This window comes from Tyto alba, unplaced genomic scaffold, assembly GCF_018691265.1.
Source record: "Tyto alba isolate M040663 unplaced genomic scaffold, T.alba_DEE_v4.0 Super-Scaffold_21, whole genome shotgun sequence".
Classification (NCBI taxonomy): domain Eukaryota; kingdom Metazoa; phylum Chordata; class Aves; order Strigiformes; family Tytonidae; genus Tyto; species Tyto alba.
The window spans coordinates 12,197,894-12,216,388 of NW_024881295.1; the positions used below are offsets into that span (position 1 = coordinate 12,197,894).

General features: G+C 38.8%; 1 protein-coding gene across 4 annotated transcripts in view; it reads right to left on the reverse strand.

Annotated features, from left to right (window-relative positions):
- LOC104358306 (solute carrier organic anion transporter family member 1C1) overlaps positions 1-18,495 on the reverse strand; it is a 59,999-nt gene that overhangs the window by 38,119 nt on the left and 3,385 nt on the right. For 3 of the 4 annotated variants that reach the window (XM_032986237.1, XM_032986230.2, XM_009963884.3), the window contains exons 2-12: positions 17,164-17,309; positions 13,673-13,814; positions 12,729-12,861; positions 11,976-12,097; positions 10,925-11,071; positions 9,744-9,842; positions 8,712-8,957; positions 7,712-7,876; positions 4,736-4,931; positions 3,501-3,666; positions 2,873-3,057 (exon numbers count right to left, since the gene is read on the reverse strand). In XM_032986237.1, coding sequence (XP_032842128.1) covers positions 2,873-3,057; positions 3,501-3,666; positions 4,736-4,931; positions 7,712-7,876; positions 8,712-8,957; positions 9,744-9,842; positions 10,925-11,071; positions 11,976-12,097; positions 12,729-12,861; positions 13,673-13,814; positions 17,164-17,309 — 1,747 coding nt within the window. Of the gene's footprint in view, positions 1-2,872; positions 3,058-3,500; positions 3,667-4,735; positions 4,932-7,711; positions 7,877-8,711; positions 8,958-9,743; positions 9,843-10,924; positions 11,072-11,975; positions 12,098-12,728; positions 12,862-13,672; positions 13,815-15,077; positions 15,143-17,163; positions 17,310-18,495 lie in introns of all 4 variants that reach the window. The other variant, XM_032986236.2, reaches the window with a different exon arrangement.

Below are 18,495 nucleotides of genomic sequence, written 5' to 3' on the forward strand. Positions count from 1 at the left end.
GCTGGAAGAACAGTGTTTTTCCATTCTATCAGATACATGCTACACCAACAAGCTTTAGCCTAGAACTGCTTTTAACCAATGTGAGGGCATAGAAAGCAAAAAATAGAAAATAAACCCAATGACTGGATATTTATTATGTGTTTTATAGGATTTATATCCTGCAAAAAACCTCTTTCTCATGGAAAAAAAAATGTCTGAGCATTTGTACTGTCTTTGTATGGAAACACAAGTTCTTTTAGATCCTGAGTGAGAGCCAAACCTCTCAGGGAGATCTGAGAATTCCTTTTCACTGCCTAATCACCTGCTATTAATAGCTTGTGCTTGAACAACAGCTATCTGAATTGCAGTTTTTCTCCAAAACTTCAGGGCTTTCCCCAGTTCCTTGGCAATTGTAATTAGTCTAATACCACTAAAAAGACATTTCAGCAAGTGACTTGGTCACTAGATGTAGGCATATTTCAATTATTTCAGTTGTGTAAACCCTTGAAATAAATGTCACTAAATCTTACAGGCTTTTAAGGATTTGGCTGTACTTGTGCTCCATGGCAGGTGCAACAATATCTACTCATCTGAAAACATCAGCTTGCTTAAGTGTTGGAATCTTATCAAAGCTGTTTGGATACTGAATAACTGAAAAAGAAAAGATAATTGGAAAAAAAATACTTAATGAAGTCTGCAACTTGACCTTGGGACTATTTGTTTTCAAAGAGCATTTATTTTCTTTCTGGGAACAGAAGCACATGTTCAGTTCAGACAGATTTTCAGTGACAGTCAGTCAGTGATGGATTTCAGAAGAGCAAGCATGAGCTTAAAGTGGAATTGTGCCCACAAGTCATTTGTAGAGAAAAAAAAAAAAAAAGGACTGAACTTACTGAAACATGTTTTAGTTAGCTGCACATCAAATCTGGGTGCCTTCAATCCATCAGAAAAACACATAACTTCTCATTTTCAATTAAATGGCTCTCAAAGTAAAATGATTCTCAACAGAAATAAAAGCTCTGAAGCAGAACCAGTAAGGCTGATTGCCTAATTTCATATAATAAAATGTTTTAGTATCATTATTGAAAACCTCTTTAAGCTTTTCTAAATAAATCCATTAAACATTAACTGCCCTGAGATCAAGATCTTAGGGTTGAGAAGTGCAGGCAACTCTGTAATTTAACCTTGTAGGTATTCAGCTATGATCATCTCCTCCCAGACACTTCTGCAGTGGAGACAAGATGAAAAGCAGAAGGTTGAGCATGGCAATGATGGTTTCCAGGTCCTGTGTGGTATTGTATTTATACATTTTCTATCATATATTTTATAGATAGAAAGGGGACATCATGTGGAGGGAGAGGGGAAGGAAACTATATCCTTGCATAGCCCTATGCCCATATTTATACAGCAAAAATTTCTCCCTGCATCAGAAACAACCACAGAGAGCAATTTGGTGGAAATCCTGAAGGCTTTGCTACAAGCTCTCAAATCGTGAATCATCCTTCTCTTGGTGAATGGAGTTTCAGTGATGCATAAGCTTCAGTAAGAAATGTCAAAAATGGATTATAATATGATTGTTCTTCTTGGAGTGACTCCTTGGAGAGAGAGAGAGGTGAGTGAGTGGGGAGAGGGACGCCATGGGTTTTTTCCAGTACTCACTGGTGGTACTGCAAGGAGGATGGGGAAAGCTACACAGCTTATATAATTTAAGACATATTCCTCACTGGTAGTGTTTGTGGAGGGCAGTGGAGAAGGATCCTCACATCAACCATTTCTCAAAGTCTTTGTGAATATTAATTCTGGTTCAAGGTCTGTCCTGGAACCATAGATCAAGTTACATTTCTTTGTTTACATTTTTTCCATACAGCCTATATGCAGCCAGCTCTAGCACTGGCTTTTTCCATGTGATATGAAGACACTGGCAATGAGACAGGACCTGTTCCAGAAAATATCATTCAAAACCAAAGAGAATTTTGGGCTAAGAAAACACAACAATGATAAAGATTAGTTAAACTGCATTTACCATTGTTTTGGTTGAGAAGTACAACGTACCCATCTGGAAATAATTTGGAAAGAGGAACTGAGAAAGAAAGCTTCCCAAAACAGAGCAGAGCAGCGTTTAGAATCCAAAAGTTGCAAGAAGCTGACAAAAATCCAGATTAATCGCTGGAAGTATTATATTCCTTTTGCACTTTCTAAAATTAGCTTAAAAGCTTACACTCAGTGATGAACAAAGAGTTCCAGCAGTTAAATACGTATTGGAACAATCCCTTGGGACAAGCATTTAATAAACCTGAGATTGTTGCGACAGAAAAAAACAAACTGTATCATGCTAAATCTATCTTTGTTTTGAAGAGAGATATTTGAGACAGAACAATTATATGGAATAATAAAATGGGCTAGAGTAGAAGAGTTGAGTGCATATAGAGGGTTTGGGTGAGATCATCTCTGTGTAGCTCTACATCTGTATCCAGAGCAAGTGAGAAAAACTGGCTATCAATAAGCATACATGCACACAGATTGGCACATGCAGAGCTAATCTCCATTTGCATAGAAGCCATTTAACATCACTCTGGTAATGTATAAGGCATTAAGGGAAGTGGAATTTGATATAAATTGCAGCTGGGCTGCCTATATCGTGTTTAAAACCAGAAAGGTATTGCTGGTAGAGATAATCATATGCACATTGCTCCTTCAGTGATAGAAAGCTCATTGTCAAATTATGAGGATGCTTTTCAATAGTAAAAAATATATTTTAAAAGCCACCTTACATAACTGAAAACATTTCACAATACTGGGGGGGGGGGGTGGGGGGGGTGGGGAGGGAGACCCAGTTATACATGTCAAAACACCTTGAAAACATTTGGCAATGTTAGCAGAAATTATTTCTTACCTTAGAAGCAGTATGTATCCAGGTGTGCCACCTACTGACAAAGTGTATGAAGTGATAACTGATATTACTAGAAAATACAGAAACATTTTTGGACACTCATTTCCTTTTTGACATGGTCCCACCACAGCTGATGAACTTCGTGAAGGAGATTCCAAGGTTCCAACACAGCTGCAGTTAAAAAATACCTGGAAGACAGCAGGCAAAAGGGTATGATGACCTAAACAGCAGAGAAGTGGATGTTCAGGAACTGAATGTCATGCTTTTCTGGGTAGACAAAAGTTTAAATCCAAACTGGAAGATGTTTTGCAAAAGGAAAAGGCTTATTCATTGAAGGAGAACTTTATACAGAAAGTATCTACTGTTGATGAATTTATTTAGTAGAATTTTTAAAAACAATTTTAGTAGCCAACAGCTAAAAAAAAAACCCTCCTACATTCTCTGCTTGGGATTTCTGCTGGAAACAGTAATTGAGAAAGTTTTAAATGTGGGTGGCAGATTGATAAAAAAACCTGAGGAGTTTAGGTCTGGAGAGGACATGCCACACTCAATTTTAATCCATTTACTCTGACAGATCTGGTTGCATTAGGAAAACTACCACATCACATATGGAAACAAAAAATTGTCTTACAGTGTTTTTACCACTGCCATTGGATGCCTGACAGCCGGCGAGACAAGCAGAAATGTAGGTAACTCCATTTTCTCCACAGATGGGGTCCCAGTCATTCTTGGAACATGCGCAGCCTGAGTTGCACTCTGAAAACAGGCCTTGCTCGTATTCAGTCATCCATTTAGTTCTGGGGAAAAAAAGAAACTACAACGATGTTTTCTAGCAGATGTGGAAGAAATCATTATCAAATCATGGATTATGGTCTCTGCCAGGCACACCTGGCCAGACCTTCTGTCCGTAGTACATTAAGGTGTTGTCTCTTCACATCCATGCAGCAGTGTAAATTTTTATTTCTCTGTTATCAAAAGGTTTTCACAATGTCACACCACCTACTGTGAGATAGTGGCTACTTTATTAAGGAGGACAGCTAAAAATTTCTATCCACGCATTTTCTCAGATTTTCTAAGATTTTAATCATCTAAGGTTTGATGCAGTTTTAACAAAACTGGGCAAAAAAGTTTCATTACTCCAGTGGCAAAGAGGGGAGTGAGTTACTCATGGGAAATGGCCGCTGTAGAAGTTAAGTGAGGAAATTATCAGAATGGGATTCATCCAAACTGCGGGTCTGATACCTTGCACGACAGCTATCTGCCAACTTCAGCCAGCTGCTGCTGAAGTCACCAGTGGAGCAGGTCCAGGGGTTGCCGTGGAGTTGGTGCTGGAAACTCCTCCCCAGAAGTGAGCAAAGTAATAGCAAGGGCAAAGGTGACCAAAAGGTGAAAGTGCTAGCCTCAGGTGCACCTCACAGTTAACATCATGGCTAACTCACAGTTAATCCATGAATCTTTAAGTTTTGGGTTCAGAGACTATTAAATGCCATGAGTTGTTCAACAGCACGCAGAGGCAAGGCACAATTAATTGAATCTCACCCCCCCTTACTGAGCTCCTCACATTTCCAGAAATCTCTAGGCTCAAAGGATGGGTCCCATGGCAATAATGATTAAAAAGTAATGAGAAAAATAGTCTGCACTTGTGGCATAAATGCCTCTGGGCTGAAGGCAACAATCATGAAAGTGTTCTGACACAATGCCTGCTGGAATAGATGGAGTGGTTTCCACCACTTTGAATCAAATTTCTGGGAAGCATATTTAGGTCAGTCATTCTCTTTTCAACAATATATACTTTGTGGAATAAAATGAAGGAGGAGTTTGGATTGCAATAGTATTTTATGCTGAAGTGTGCCCTTCCCAGCATACCCGTGGTACGACACAGTCAGTCCAGCCACATCTGAGTTCTCACAGCCCATTGCAAATAATGAGAGGAGCAAAAGGTAACCAAAGAAAGATGATCCCAGGGAGAGTTTTGCAGCCCCTAAAACATTGATTCTGAATTTTTTCATGATCAGTCCCCCAGAGAATATGCCAAAGGCCACAGCAGGAATGTTGATAAGACCTGAAATCAAACAGAAAAATCTGTATTAATGAAAACCCCAGCTCAATGGACTATCTTCAGCCACAAAAAAAGCAGTAGCAGTAAGATGAAGCAAGAAGATATGAAAGATCTTCAGTCAGGGCATTTTATTTGTCTAGACTTGGATTGTTCATACAAAGGTCCCAGGATTGCTTTAAAAACTTGCCCACAGGGAAATGCTTGTTTGCTAGTGCTTTGACAGAGAGATTATGTATAAGGTTTAGATAATGATCTTCCGATTTCAAGCATTGAAGGAAATGTGTAAAATTGGATGACCATTAATCCTTATCTGGACAGCTTTTCTCAAAAAAGTGTCCATATTGATAGATATGGACAAGACCAAAAAAAAAAAACCCATTCAGTACATGCAAAAAAGATGTAGATAGAGACCACTGTAAAGGATACTATACAGCCAAGCAAGGTGGCCTTTGCAGGATTTTGATTTTACTGAAAATGATTTGCCCAGCTTTACCAGCCAGTTCCAGCACACTGAACTGTTCGCTTGCACAGAACTGTGTATGTGGTTTGCAGCCTTTAATTCACAATAACACCTAGTTGTTCTATGCCAAGTGAGAATATAAAACAAGTGCAAGTACCAAAGCATACATGCATTCATATAACAGAAGTTTCAGATGTTTGTTAATGGGACTGGAGATATTATAACATGATTTCAAATGACTTGTTATAAAATACCCTTTTATGACATTAAAGTCTAATCTGCCTGCTAGGAAGTGCACTGAGACCCCTTAAATTTCTGGCTTGAGTCAGCATTTGATCCACCTGTACACATGGGAAAAATCAGTGCTGAGAAGAGATGCTAGTAGGTATGTTAGATGTTAGAAGAGGCCTTATTCTAGCTAGCAAATCCAGGAGTGATGATCTTGGCTGAGTACGTGAGCCCAGTTCAGTTACTGATGAGGTTCAGGAAGCTTCACTGGGTGGCATGTTTCACTCTGCATATACATGAAAATTGTACTTCAGGGGATTTATAAATCACATCCAAAATGTAGCATATGTAAGTTATGAGTCACTATATAACAGATTTTTCTGTTCTCTTTTGATTGTGAGAGGGGACTGGGATTGGCACTGGAAGCTGTGTGATGCATCAGGGCATGCGTACACTCTGCCTGCCCATTCCTATGCACGCCTTTTGTGCATGCCTTTGTCTCACAGCCTTACAGATAACTCCATTGCTTGACACTGACATCATGGGTGGTGGTGGAGGGGAGCAAAGTGTGTATATTTAAGGAAAAGCATACAAACACAGCAGGAAGCATTCTACTTTCTTGCACATTCCTTGGGTTCTGACTACTGAAAAATACCCTCTTATGATCTCCAGCCATTTTTATTTTTATTTTTATTTTTAAATACTGCTTCAGATTGCTCTGACAATTCTGATATCTGTCAGAGATACTGTGACAGAAATTTATTTTTTTTTTTTTTTAAAAAGAAGAAATGGGAAAAGAGGTAGGGAAAGGGGAATACACACTGTTAGTTCTAGTCAGCCCTTAGCTTTCTTAGCAAGGATGGATTGGGAGAGAAATGAAAAAGAGGAAGGAAAACCATCTTATTGCAGGGATGGCCACTTAGTCAGGATCCATTCCTAGCCAAGTCATCACACATTCTCTGTTGGCAACAGTCCCTATGCTTTGTGAAAACAGATGGGTGCTAATCCTCACTCAGTTTGCACATACCTGAAAGCTTAGCTCCAGAAAATCTTTAAATACAATGAGAAGTACTGTACTGAATGTAGGGATTTTTTTTCTGGACTTTCTCTGGCCATCGACTATGCTTGAAGATTTCTCCTTGCTTTGAGGAGTTTCGTGCCAGGAAATCCCAGCTTCTATCTTTAAAGAATTAACATAGCACAATGGATCAATACAGCTTTTCTGCATATATACACCTCTGTTGCTGTGCAACTAATGCTGCTCTGAAACAAGGCAGTTCCCTCTGTATTGAATAGATGTAAACCTCTTTCCTGTCTAATGCTATTGAATCCCTGGACCTCAGGAACTGAACCCAGTCCTGCATGCAGATTCAGCAACTGGGCAGTGAAATTCATCATCCTGAAGACATCTCCAAAAATGGCCAAATTGGTACCCAAAAGCAGATAGAGCATCTCTCTCTCATTCTGTACATGGGGGCTTGGGAGATTAACTTCACAACAGAGAAAGGATCTTAGGTAAATTTAGGGCAGAAATGATTATTTTTCCCTCACCAACATCACACTGAGATTATGTTTGGTTTTTAACACATGTATTGTGTGATCGCTGATATGACTTTGATTTCCTTTTATTTACCACCGTCTTCAAAAAGTAAGAAATTACTGGCAATATCACAGGTATTTTGGTAGTCCTTTAGCACTCACTGAATTGATCTTCATTTCGTTGAAATAAATGGGAAGCCAGCAAGGGAACAGATCTGTCTGATAACAAATTTATGTAAAGTATTTTAAAATTAGTTACCTTTTCCGTTACTGTCTTGCTGTACAGACATTAATTTTCAGATCTCCAGTAAAATGAGAAATAAATTATCAAATCATGCAGTTTTTCACAGTCACTCTTGCATAGATAAATTCAGAGCTAACTAGTGCTAAAGCTGAAATGTAATAACTTACCTTCCATGAGCTACTAATTAAAGCTAAACAAGAAATGAGAAGAAATGAATGTGTTCTAAAAAAAATAATTTTTCCCTATGTGTATGTATGTGCCACTCCTAAAATGTCCAATTTTTAAGGTATTAAGAAGCAGATATAGCATTACCTATAACAAAATTAGTTTTTGAAGATGTTTGCCCATACTGTTGTTCAATATACTTTGGCTTATATGTCACCATGCCAATTAAAGAATTGAACTGAATGATACTTGCACACAAATACAGAATGTAAACTGGATTCCCAAAGAGGTTCTTCAGAGACGGCAAGAAGTCTGCAAGACAAAATGACAGAAATGACAATCAGGTCAGAGAGAGAATAATTGCTGTGAATAATGCTTTTTCAACATGTTCGCACCTTCCAAAGAAGGACTGCAGAATGTTTCAGAAGGAATCCATGAAGTTCCACGAATTTCCTAAGAACTCCCCCGTTTCTGGATGGGAACAGTGGAGCAAAATACTAAGCATCAATTTCCCAGAAGAGATATCTTGTTTTTATATATCTTTTGGTCATAAACCAAGACTGATTTGGTTTCTATATGTCAACAGCCACAGCATCTTTTAGCTTAATTTGGGGGCAGAAAGTGTTCAGCACAGCTGACAGTAAGCACGGACATATTGAGTTACAGATTCAAGTACTGAGGGAAAATGCTTCTGGCAAAGTAGAGCCAAGGAAATACAATTGTTCAAAACACCTTGTGTCTAGATGGAGATAGGCTCCTAAAATACTGTATCTAATCTGTGCTCATCCTTATTCTGATCAGCTATTGTATGTGTTTTTCTAATGAATAACCTTAAAGAAAAAGGTTCAACAACATCTCAGATTTTTTTGGCCCCCACTTCTGCAAGTCACTGTGAGTGAAAAATTTTCACAGAGTTTCATGATACTTATTGGGCCATTAGTGTAATTTTACAAATCTCAGCTGGAGAAATTCTGTATGCAAGAGCAGGTCCAGGGAACAATGAGAAGACCCTTTCTGTGCATGCTAGTTAGGTGGAGAGTGACACCTGCAGGGAAATAGTAATTCTGAGGCCATTAAAATACATCCTCAGAAAGTATAAAACCTAGTGAAAGACTTAACAGGCAGGAAAGAAACTCCAGTGACTTACCTCTTGCCATCTCAGCCATCTTCACTTGTTGCTGATAAGATTTGTGTTGGTCCTTGTTATCCTCAGTGATGAACTTTGACTGCTCGGAAGAAGTACAGGAGTCCTTTCTGCTCTCTGGTTTCGGGAGATGCTTCGGCAGGAACCAGAAGGGGATGCTGGCCAGAACACTAATCATACCTGCTATTAAGTAACCCAGCCACCAGGCTCCTACCCACTGCACATCCTTGTGAGTTATTGTTACAGTGTCTGGAGAAAGTCAAAAAAAAAGGAGAAACAAATAAACGCTCTTCAGGAATGTTTGCTGATAACAAGGAAGGTGATTTTGAAGGGACTTTCTCCAGAGTGGTCCACCCCCACCTCGCTGGCTTTAGCTGTGCTATGTGTCTGTTGGAGCTACAGGAGAAATTGTGGGGAGGCAATAAGGACTTGCTGATCCCTGTGACACAGCAGCAGCCTTCCCCTGACACTGCAGGGTCCCCAGACGTGCTACTTGCATGTCCCCAGAAAGGCTGCAGAGCCCAGGACATGGGGTAGTCCAGGTGGCCACGCACTTGCTCCCAGTCTGGCTGTTCTGCACAAAAGTGCCAGGGAAAAATGGGGAGGAAGGTGTTTTCTCAGGAGGAAGGCAACCAGGAACACTGGTACGCGTTGTAAGACCGCTTTTCCAGGCAACGACAGTGTACAACCAAATGTGCTCCCGCAGGTCTCGGCAGGATCCTGAGCCTCAGTCCTGCCTCCTCCTGGTGCCTGCTGTCCCCCCAGAGCCTCCTCACCAGGGGATCCCCTGGGGGCACCAGCCACAGATCTGCTGGGGCTGAGGAAGAGTCAGGCCTTCTACTTCCTCCATACCCATCCTTCTTGCTAGCCTTTTCTGCACAAGGCATTGCACCGCTGTCATCCTTTTTATTTCATAAAGTGCCTGCTCTACCCCCACTAGCCCCTTATGCCTAGAAGATAACTAGATAGTTCTTGGCCTAAAACAGGCGTTTTGGAGCCCGATTGCATTTTTAAAACCTGAGTCTTCTGACTTACCCAGATCTACAAAGCCAATGTCAACATAAAGTTTGGCACACAGGGATCCTAGAAGAAAGCCAAATATTGGCCCTATAATTGCAACTGTCTGTACACAGCCTGCAATAGAAAACAGGAGACTGTTACGTTTCTGAGTTAAAAAGAGCAGTGGTTCTTCCTGCACCTAACAGCAAAATATGATATGTGGTGGGTAATAAGTAATACAGTCATAAAATACTGAGCCAGTCTTTGCTCTCTGGCACATTAGTTATGCAAGTTAGAACATTTTCAGGAAGAAAAAAACTAACAATATAATTTCCCCCACTACATTGACACGTCAACTTTTTTTGTTAGCATCCAATTAAAGAATGAAATTCAGCCCAAAGGAAAAAAGTCAGGGAACTTAAATGGCTTAAACTCAGTAGCAATCTATAATTGCTAGAAACTCTTTAGCTGACTAGATTAAAGTAACTGTAAAGAAAATGTCAACTATTTAAGTTAACTAATCACTTTAAGTTACGGTGGGCCCTGAATAGACTGAAAAATCACTCTGCTTTGGTACCCAGTACTACCATGCTTCAATACACCTTCAGCCAAACTTTCCAAATATTTTGAATGTTCAAAATTGATCTGGAAATCTGGGAAGACTGAATCTTCTATAGAGAGAACCTGAGTTCTTGCCTTTTGTCAGGCTGGAAACTTGTCAGGACAAGATGCTGATGGGGGAGGATTTTTTGGTAATATTTCAGGTGAATGTGCAGAGGTCTTTAGACAATGAACACAAGAAAACAGTGATACCAACTTTTTAAAGCTTCAGCACTATTGTTTACAATTCTACCTGAATCTAGAGGGAATGTTCTATTTTAAGTGCTTAAAAGAGTACATGTTTTTTATCACTTTCCAGAGAACTGAATGTGCGCAGAGGCTCAGCAGTCCACAACCAGAAGAATTAGGAAGATTAGAGTAACAGCAGGAACCTAAGGTCAAATTCTTTCCTCAAATTAAGATAATGGAATTGTGCTGGTATTAATAAAGGGGAACTTGGTCCCTTGAATGTACATGACTGTTAAATAAACTTTAATATTGGAAATTATGCAAACAAAACAATCAGGACAAGTTAGCTCAATAACACTCATTCCATTATTCAGAATGACTCAGTTTCCTCTGGGGAAAAATCCATTAGGATAAAAAAGAAAATTTACCAATGTATAAGGCAGCATTCTCCTCAATGGCATAATCATCAATGTATGTTATTCCCAGAGGCTGGATGGGAGTTTCACCTATTCCACGCAAAAGATTTCCCAGTAAAACATAGATCCACATGGAAGAGCCTGTTTCTTTTTCACATCCTGGGTACATCACAAGAGAGACAACAATGATGTATTTTTCATAGCAGTTTGACACTGAATGCACAGAACTAAAATACTTCTAACTTGGGAAAACCAGTATGAAAACTATGAAAAATATTTTAACCCAATCAGCTTGAGTTGGACATGTGGTTAGCATGAACTTCTTCAGTCAAAGATATTAAAAGTTGGCCAGTTTTATAAATTTGTCATCACATCCCATTTTAGAAACTTTCACTTCCTTTTAATCAAAACTGTGATCTCCTAATGGAAAGAACTGGGAAACACTAATGATAGTGGGCACTACCAGCCACGTCTAATCCACAGGTATGAGGATGTAAACATAAACGTGCTTTTTGACATACAAAGGGTTTGATTTCCTCATCCACAGTTTATTCATGGCCTAGCACCAGGGAAGAAGGCACCTTGACCAGGCGAAGCTCAATTCACCCAGAGGGGAGACAGCTCTGTGGTGTGCAAAGTGGGATCAGTGGGCAGGGAGAGGAGAAAGAAGGAGGGTCTGCAGGCTGGGAGACCCAAGCAGCTATTTCCAGTGGGTCAAGGCTCTAAAGGTGTATTTCCTGGCAGAGGGAAGACTGTGACTTTCCAAGGTCCCTGTGGGAGATTGGTGTTTCTGCAAGCCACAAAGCTGCAGAAAGTTGCTCAAGAAGACAGAAAGGCTGAAGGAAAGGCTGCAGTCTGAAAAGTCTCTTGGCAGCGAGCAGTGGCAGTCATATATTTATTTTTAATAAATTTTCCTTAACCAGTAGATCTGGATTTTCTGTGGAAAAAATTATTCTCATTCCCTTTTTTTTTTGCATTCTAATAAACTATTAGATGAGAGTTTGGGAGCTTTTTGATGTATCTTAGTGTGCTTATCACAATAGTTAAGAAAGATCATTCTCACCTGCATTTATTTTTGCTTGAGATTTTTCCAAGGCTGAGAGTGGAGTTTGGCTTTTATCCTGTAGACATGGAGAGCTGCCAATAGTCAAATTGACGGTGGAAGGGAATCTTTCATACCGATATCTGTTTATAAATCAAAGGGTTTTTTTACTGTCTCAACTTATAAGGAAAAGCGAACAAACAGAGCTGTTACTACCGTGGAAGATAGGCCCATAGCACTTAAGTGCAAATTTCATCTGCATCCGGTGTTGCCAATGATGGTTTACAGGGGATAAATGGAACTCGGTTTATACTGAGGTAGTACATGAAAATTGTCCCTTCAGTTCTCTCTGTGTCATAGTGCTGCATTTCAGTTTAACAGGCACTTTGCTCTGCTATGATGCATGTATCTATAATAAGAGATTATCAGACAATGGGTGTATCCTCTGATTTGTGTTTAATACTCAGATTATCTTTCTGAGTTTAGTCATTACTTCATCACTGAAGCTTCAAGTTCTTAAGTCATATCAAGATGTAGCTGATCAAGATCACAGACTAATAAAATGATAAATTGATTACAATTGAGAATAGCATATATGTTAAATTATTTGTTGTATAGTAATAAGCCTTTTCACAAAAAAATATTAAATTGAGTAACCACATCCACGTATGCCTGTTTCTGTGGGCATCTTCACAGTCAATGCCTAAATATTTTAGCAAGCTAGCATCCAGTGTGCATAGCCCAGTTGAAAAATACTGATCACTTTGCACTTACCGTCCCATGAAGAACTGGGGCATCGCAATTAGGAATGTTCCAGCTGACATAATTAAGCAACCTGCTCCAATTATTCTTGGCCTGTGAAGCTTTGCTCCAAAGTAGCTTACAAGAATTATGATTAGGAGGTTCCCTTTGAGAAACACAGAGGGAAATCTGAGTTTTATAGATTGTTGATAAGAGAACCCCTAAAATAATGATTCCTAGTGGGTGGTATAGGCAGCAATTTCAGGGGGAGAGGACTGATTGCATGGAGTTGGTGTTTCTTTCTCTTTCCAGACATTCTTACAGGAGCCCAATGCCTTCCACAGTAAGAAAACCATAAACTTTTGGATAAGCAGCTGGAAAAGAGAAGGACTGCTGCCAGCTGAAGAGAACAAATAGCCAGGAAAAGGGGGAATCAAAGAGAGCTTTATACATTTAGGCTAAGATTTTATTCCAATGAATACCTCAGTCCACTGAACACCCTCAAGATAAATTCAGTAATCTGAAATCATAAGAAACAGTGTCATGATGGAAACCTTTGTGCAAGAGGGAAGGGGGTGGACTGGACAGTGAATGTGGATTAAAGTTAGAGGTTTGTACTCTTGCTGCTTAATAAATCATGAAGGGCAAACACTTGTGAGAGAGGTGGACTGCTGACAAAAGGAGAGAGGAAGTGGAAATTTGTGCAGGTAAACTCTCACTCAACAGTCAAAATTTCTATTAGTATTAATTAGCTGGACACAAAGCTTATCAAATGACAAAATACTTTGGACTATGTTGAATTCCTTGTATTAGCAACTTAATCATATCCAACATAATGATATTGACAGTCATGCTGATTTTTACTAGGTGAATCTTGCTCAGTTTTAATGGTTCAAGGAGATTCATACAATCATTTTTCAGAACAAATTGCATCACTTTTTTTTCTGAAAACAAAAATGGGTTTCTACTGCACATACCAATTTCAAAACTGCCATCAATAACGCCAACCAAAGAGGAAGGGATATCAAATCTTCTTTCTATTTGTGTGATAGTACTTTTTAGATAACTTCCTGACAGTGCTTTAGCAAAATAAACAAAAGACAATGCACCAAGAAATATCTGTGAAAGAAATTGAAAGTGATTAAAATCAGACAGCACAGAAGGTTTTACTTTATGAATGATTTTTAAACAATTTTTACACTCCTACCTCATCTTTTCTCAAATAATCACATCAATATTTCTCCTATTTTTAATGAAATGCTAGATTGCTGATTTGTTGATTTGTCTGTTTCTTATGAGCAATAATGATATAAACTGAACATGTTATCAGCCACTGCTAATTTCAGGTAGATGCCAAAAGTACTGATACTTTGAAGGACAGAGACATATATCACCCTCCTGATCTTTCTAAGGAGGGGATATCTTGCACAATAACAGTAACAGTAAATGTTAAGTGCGGCTTGGTGGGAAGGCCAGTTGTTTGGGCATTTTTGAAGACAGGCTTTTGCAATTGGCTGTATTTTAGAGTCTTGTTCTGGTAAGCTGTTCCCACTGAAGTCAGGGGTGGCCAGAAGGGAGGAGTCTCTGCCTCCTGTTACATGGCTCCATGAGTCAAACTGTGACCTGCCAGGAAATTCTCTTCTAGGCTCATCCTCTCCCCACCAGATCTCTTGCAAGCTCTAATACGTACATTTTCTTTTCAGTGTATGCCGCATTTTGCTGAGGGACAACATTCCCTCACTCCTCTTTTTTTGAAGAGGCAGTTATTTTCTCTTAGTTATCACTACATCTGTTTTAGTGTGTTAGTCTGAATCAGGAGTGGGCTTTGGAAAGGAAACTCAAGCCCCTTTCACTGTGCTTTGTTACAAACTGCAGATGTACAGACTGAATCCCTTTTACACAAAATTAAGATCAAAGATGTGCTCTAGAAGGGCACTGTGTTCACTTCAATGGCCAATGGCTCTTTAGTCTCTGGGACAAGACTGGTCTGAAGTATCTCCCCACCCTGAAATGCATACAGGAGGATCGCAGTGTCCTTAGCAAAAACTGTTTCACTCCTGCAGAGCTATTGCCTAAATTTGCTCTCACTGAATGCAGCCTTACTGAATTTATGAGCTCCAGGGATATTCACATACTGTGCAATTGGTTATGGAAACCACAACCTTTCCTCCTACCTTCAGATACAGGTTGTATTGACTGAATATATAGGGATGCTCTTTGCAAAAGATGTTAAAAAAAAGAACCCCTAACCCTAAACCAAAAAATAAAAGCCACAGTAATGTTTCATATAAAGAGAATTCTAGACCCTTGTCCTACTCCCTAGGCCTGCTCTCCAAGCAATCATGCTTCCAGTAAGCAGGTGCTCTGAAGTGATATACTCACCTCCAGTGCAATACTCCTTACAACATCCCATTTGACAAGGCACATTGGCAATAACACTGGCATCACTGTTGAATGCAAATTCTTGTGTTAAGGTTCAAATATATCTCTGTGACACATTCAACACACTTTATTTTATCCAGTGCTGGTTATTCCTCTTTCAGAAACACTTGTGGGTAAATAAACAGCATCTGGTTCTTATTTCCCACAGTGAGGGCTCTCAAAGAGCTCTCTAGTAAAAATATTGCCATAATATTTTACACTATCTGTGTGCTTATACCTTTGGATTTTAAATATTAATGCTAAAGCAAATATGGCTTATCATAGGAAAATTTTATAGGTCAAACTAGGACTTCAAATATCTCTGTCTCTCTTTGGGACATGCTTTTCTACTGGGTTTGCAACTGTCACAGAAGGGAGGTGGAGACCACGTGCAGTGGTGGAAACAAACTTCTGATTTAGAGCTGGGACAGAAAGATGTACATGATTTCACATTCTTCTGTGGTTTGTCAATGACTGTAAGTAAATATTTCATCACATCTTTCTGGTTAATAAAAGCAATTTTAACTCATGGAAAGCCTGATAATTGGTAAAAACAACTTGTTGAATCTGCATATTGTTTTGGTAACACGTTAAGCAAATACAGATCTGAAGCAGGCATTTTTGTGACTTAGAAGTATCTTTAATAATTTCATACTGACTCATCAAGACATAATCAGAGCTGAAGAAGAGTTAGTTCACCAAAAAAAGAGGGTTTCTAAGTTCCTACTGGAATAGGTTAATCATATTGGTTTGGATTCCCAGAACACACACATTTTTTGAACAGAAAGAAACTGAGCTGAAATATTATTGCTTTTCTGGTTTTGAAGCTAATAAACTGATTCCTGACCGGCTAATCTGTGACTGAAGCTTTATTCAATAAAGGAATTGGATTATTGTTGCAGCAAATGGAGGAACAATGATAGAATTACTATTATGCTACAAATTTAATTATTACAACTTATCTTTTATTTCAAAACCGGACCCCATTTTGGGGCCTTTACAGGATCAGACAAAATCAAGTAGAATATTCAGGAATCAAAATATTTTTATAGCAGTCATCAGACTCAGTTAATCCTGCAATATCTTAACTTCTTTGCATAGTTTATATACTTCATGTCAACTATTGCTGAAGTCATTGACTGCATTGGGATCTGGATTAGTATCTGAAAGTAGATGTGTGTGTGTGTGTGAGACAGAGAGAGTGAGGGCGGACAACAGAAATAAAGACTGTGCAAGATGAAAAGAACTGGGCAAGGCCAAAGTCTCATTTTCCATATAACTCATATCATCTCTTCTCACCATCGTATGGTGATTTATTGAGACCTCAACCAAGAGAGTGTCAGCATTTTGCAGCCTGGCTTTGGAAACCAGGTAGAAACAGTAGGCAAAGTGTCATGCTGCTTCCTGTACCCCAGTGTCCCACAGAGGACATGCTTCTCCAAGGTTCAGCAGTCCTACTGTCAGGTAGGTACAGCTACATTGTGAGCCTTAAAGCAGGGAGCTTCCATTGCCTTGAGGAAGTACTTCTCATGGGCGAGATAATTGCAGACGCAGCAGTGATACATCTGCAATTTCTTTTTAAAGTAATCTCATGCAGAATTCTCTCAAATTGGGAATATTACAATAATATTTTAGCAATGTAGCACTCAAAACACATGGACCATAATACAAATACTATTTTTCAGATCCCAGAAGACTACCATGACTACAATCTTAAAAGAGCAGTCTGTACTAAAGACTGTCTATGGTATCTATCTGTCAATACTCTATTCTTCAGAAAAATAGAGTGGTACGCTAAGGAGGATATAGTGTCGTTTCAGGATGACCCTTGAAGTGAATAACACACAAGCCTCAACCAAGTTATATTTGAATATTGTCAAACATTAGGCAAATACAGATCTGAAGGAGACATTTTTTGACTTAGAAATATCTTTAGTAATTTCATGCTGACTCAGCAAGACATAATCAGAAGTGGAAAAGGGATAGTTCACTAAAAAAAGAGGTTTTCTAAGTCCCCACTGGAATATTCAAAAAACTCTTACTCTACCTTTATACCTCCACAACATGACTGTTTTTCCTTGGATGCGGAAGATTCAGATTTGAATGAAGATCTGTCAACAGGCAGGATTGTGTTGTTTGAGAAAAACTGAGTGTTCTCTTTTGATGAACTCTCCATGATGATATCCCTTGTCTCTAAACCAGAAAATATGGAGAACATTTTAAAAGAGCATCCTATTAGCTCAGTCTCAAAACCTTGTCACATGACAGAAACACCCTGCTGAACTGTTTTCCCTACAACAACAATTATCAAACTTTACAACAGAGTCTGACCAGTGCACTGGATGTTTAATTATGGAAATTTGCAATCCACTTGTCTATAATAATGAAGATTAAATCATAGGAAACGGTCATCATCTTCATTCTCTAATTATCACTATGTGATTTCATTTGGACATTTCACCAAACATTACTAGTACTAGCAGACTACGTGAGGCTTGTTAACATTGTAAACATTTCTGGAGCCTATATGTAAATTCACATTTCTAGATGTGACTATGCCTGCAGAGATTTCTCAGAGCTAATCTCTGAATTTCCTATATATCTGGGACACTCAGTAATTAGATCAAAAGAAATGTAGCCCTGTTAATGAGGGACTCGAATTGTTAGATTGAAACATTAGCTCTAATCATCTGATGTTAGCTAATGAGTTGCACAAGAATAAAGAGGTTTAGTTCTCTTTACCATTTTAGGTAGAGCCTTAGGGCTCAGTGGTCAATTGTTACAGGAAAAATGTGAATTTGCTTCTTTGCAGGTAAATACAAAGAAGTAAAGAAAACTTAAATACTGCTCTTTGAGAACAAAAGATATCAGTAATTCTTAAATCTCTACTTACATACTGCAGTACTTTGTTCTTAATTTCAATCCCTAAATCAGATCTGAAAATATTTATGAAATCAGCTTCTGTGTTCACTTTTAAGCAGCACTATGTTTTATGGAACTGTTGTCTGAAAATACGAGTAAGAGAAGTTCCTATTCTTTTATGTTTGTCTAAAGACACAGATCTTATGTAAGTAAAATATATATATGATTTTATGTATATATATATACACATGTACATACATGTGTTTTCATGGCTTCTCAAGGGTCTGTGCAGTACATACTTGTGTTCCAGAAATGTGAGTGAAGATAACAAAAATATATCTAGATGCTAAGATTTGCTCATGCAAATACTTGACTAGGCTCTGTTCATATACAGACAAGGCAAAAAGGCTGTGGCTGCTTTACCAACATTTTCACTGAAATTTCTCCATCACATAAGATGAAGTAAGAGCTACCGACTACCAATGAGAGATTTGCATTTGACACTGCCTTGACAGAG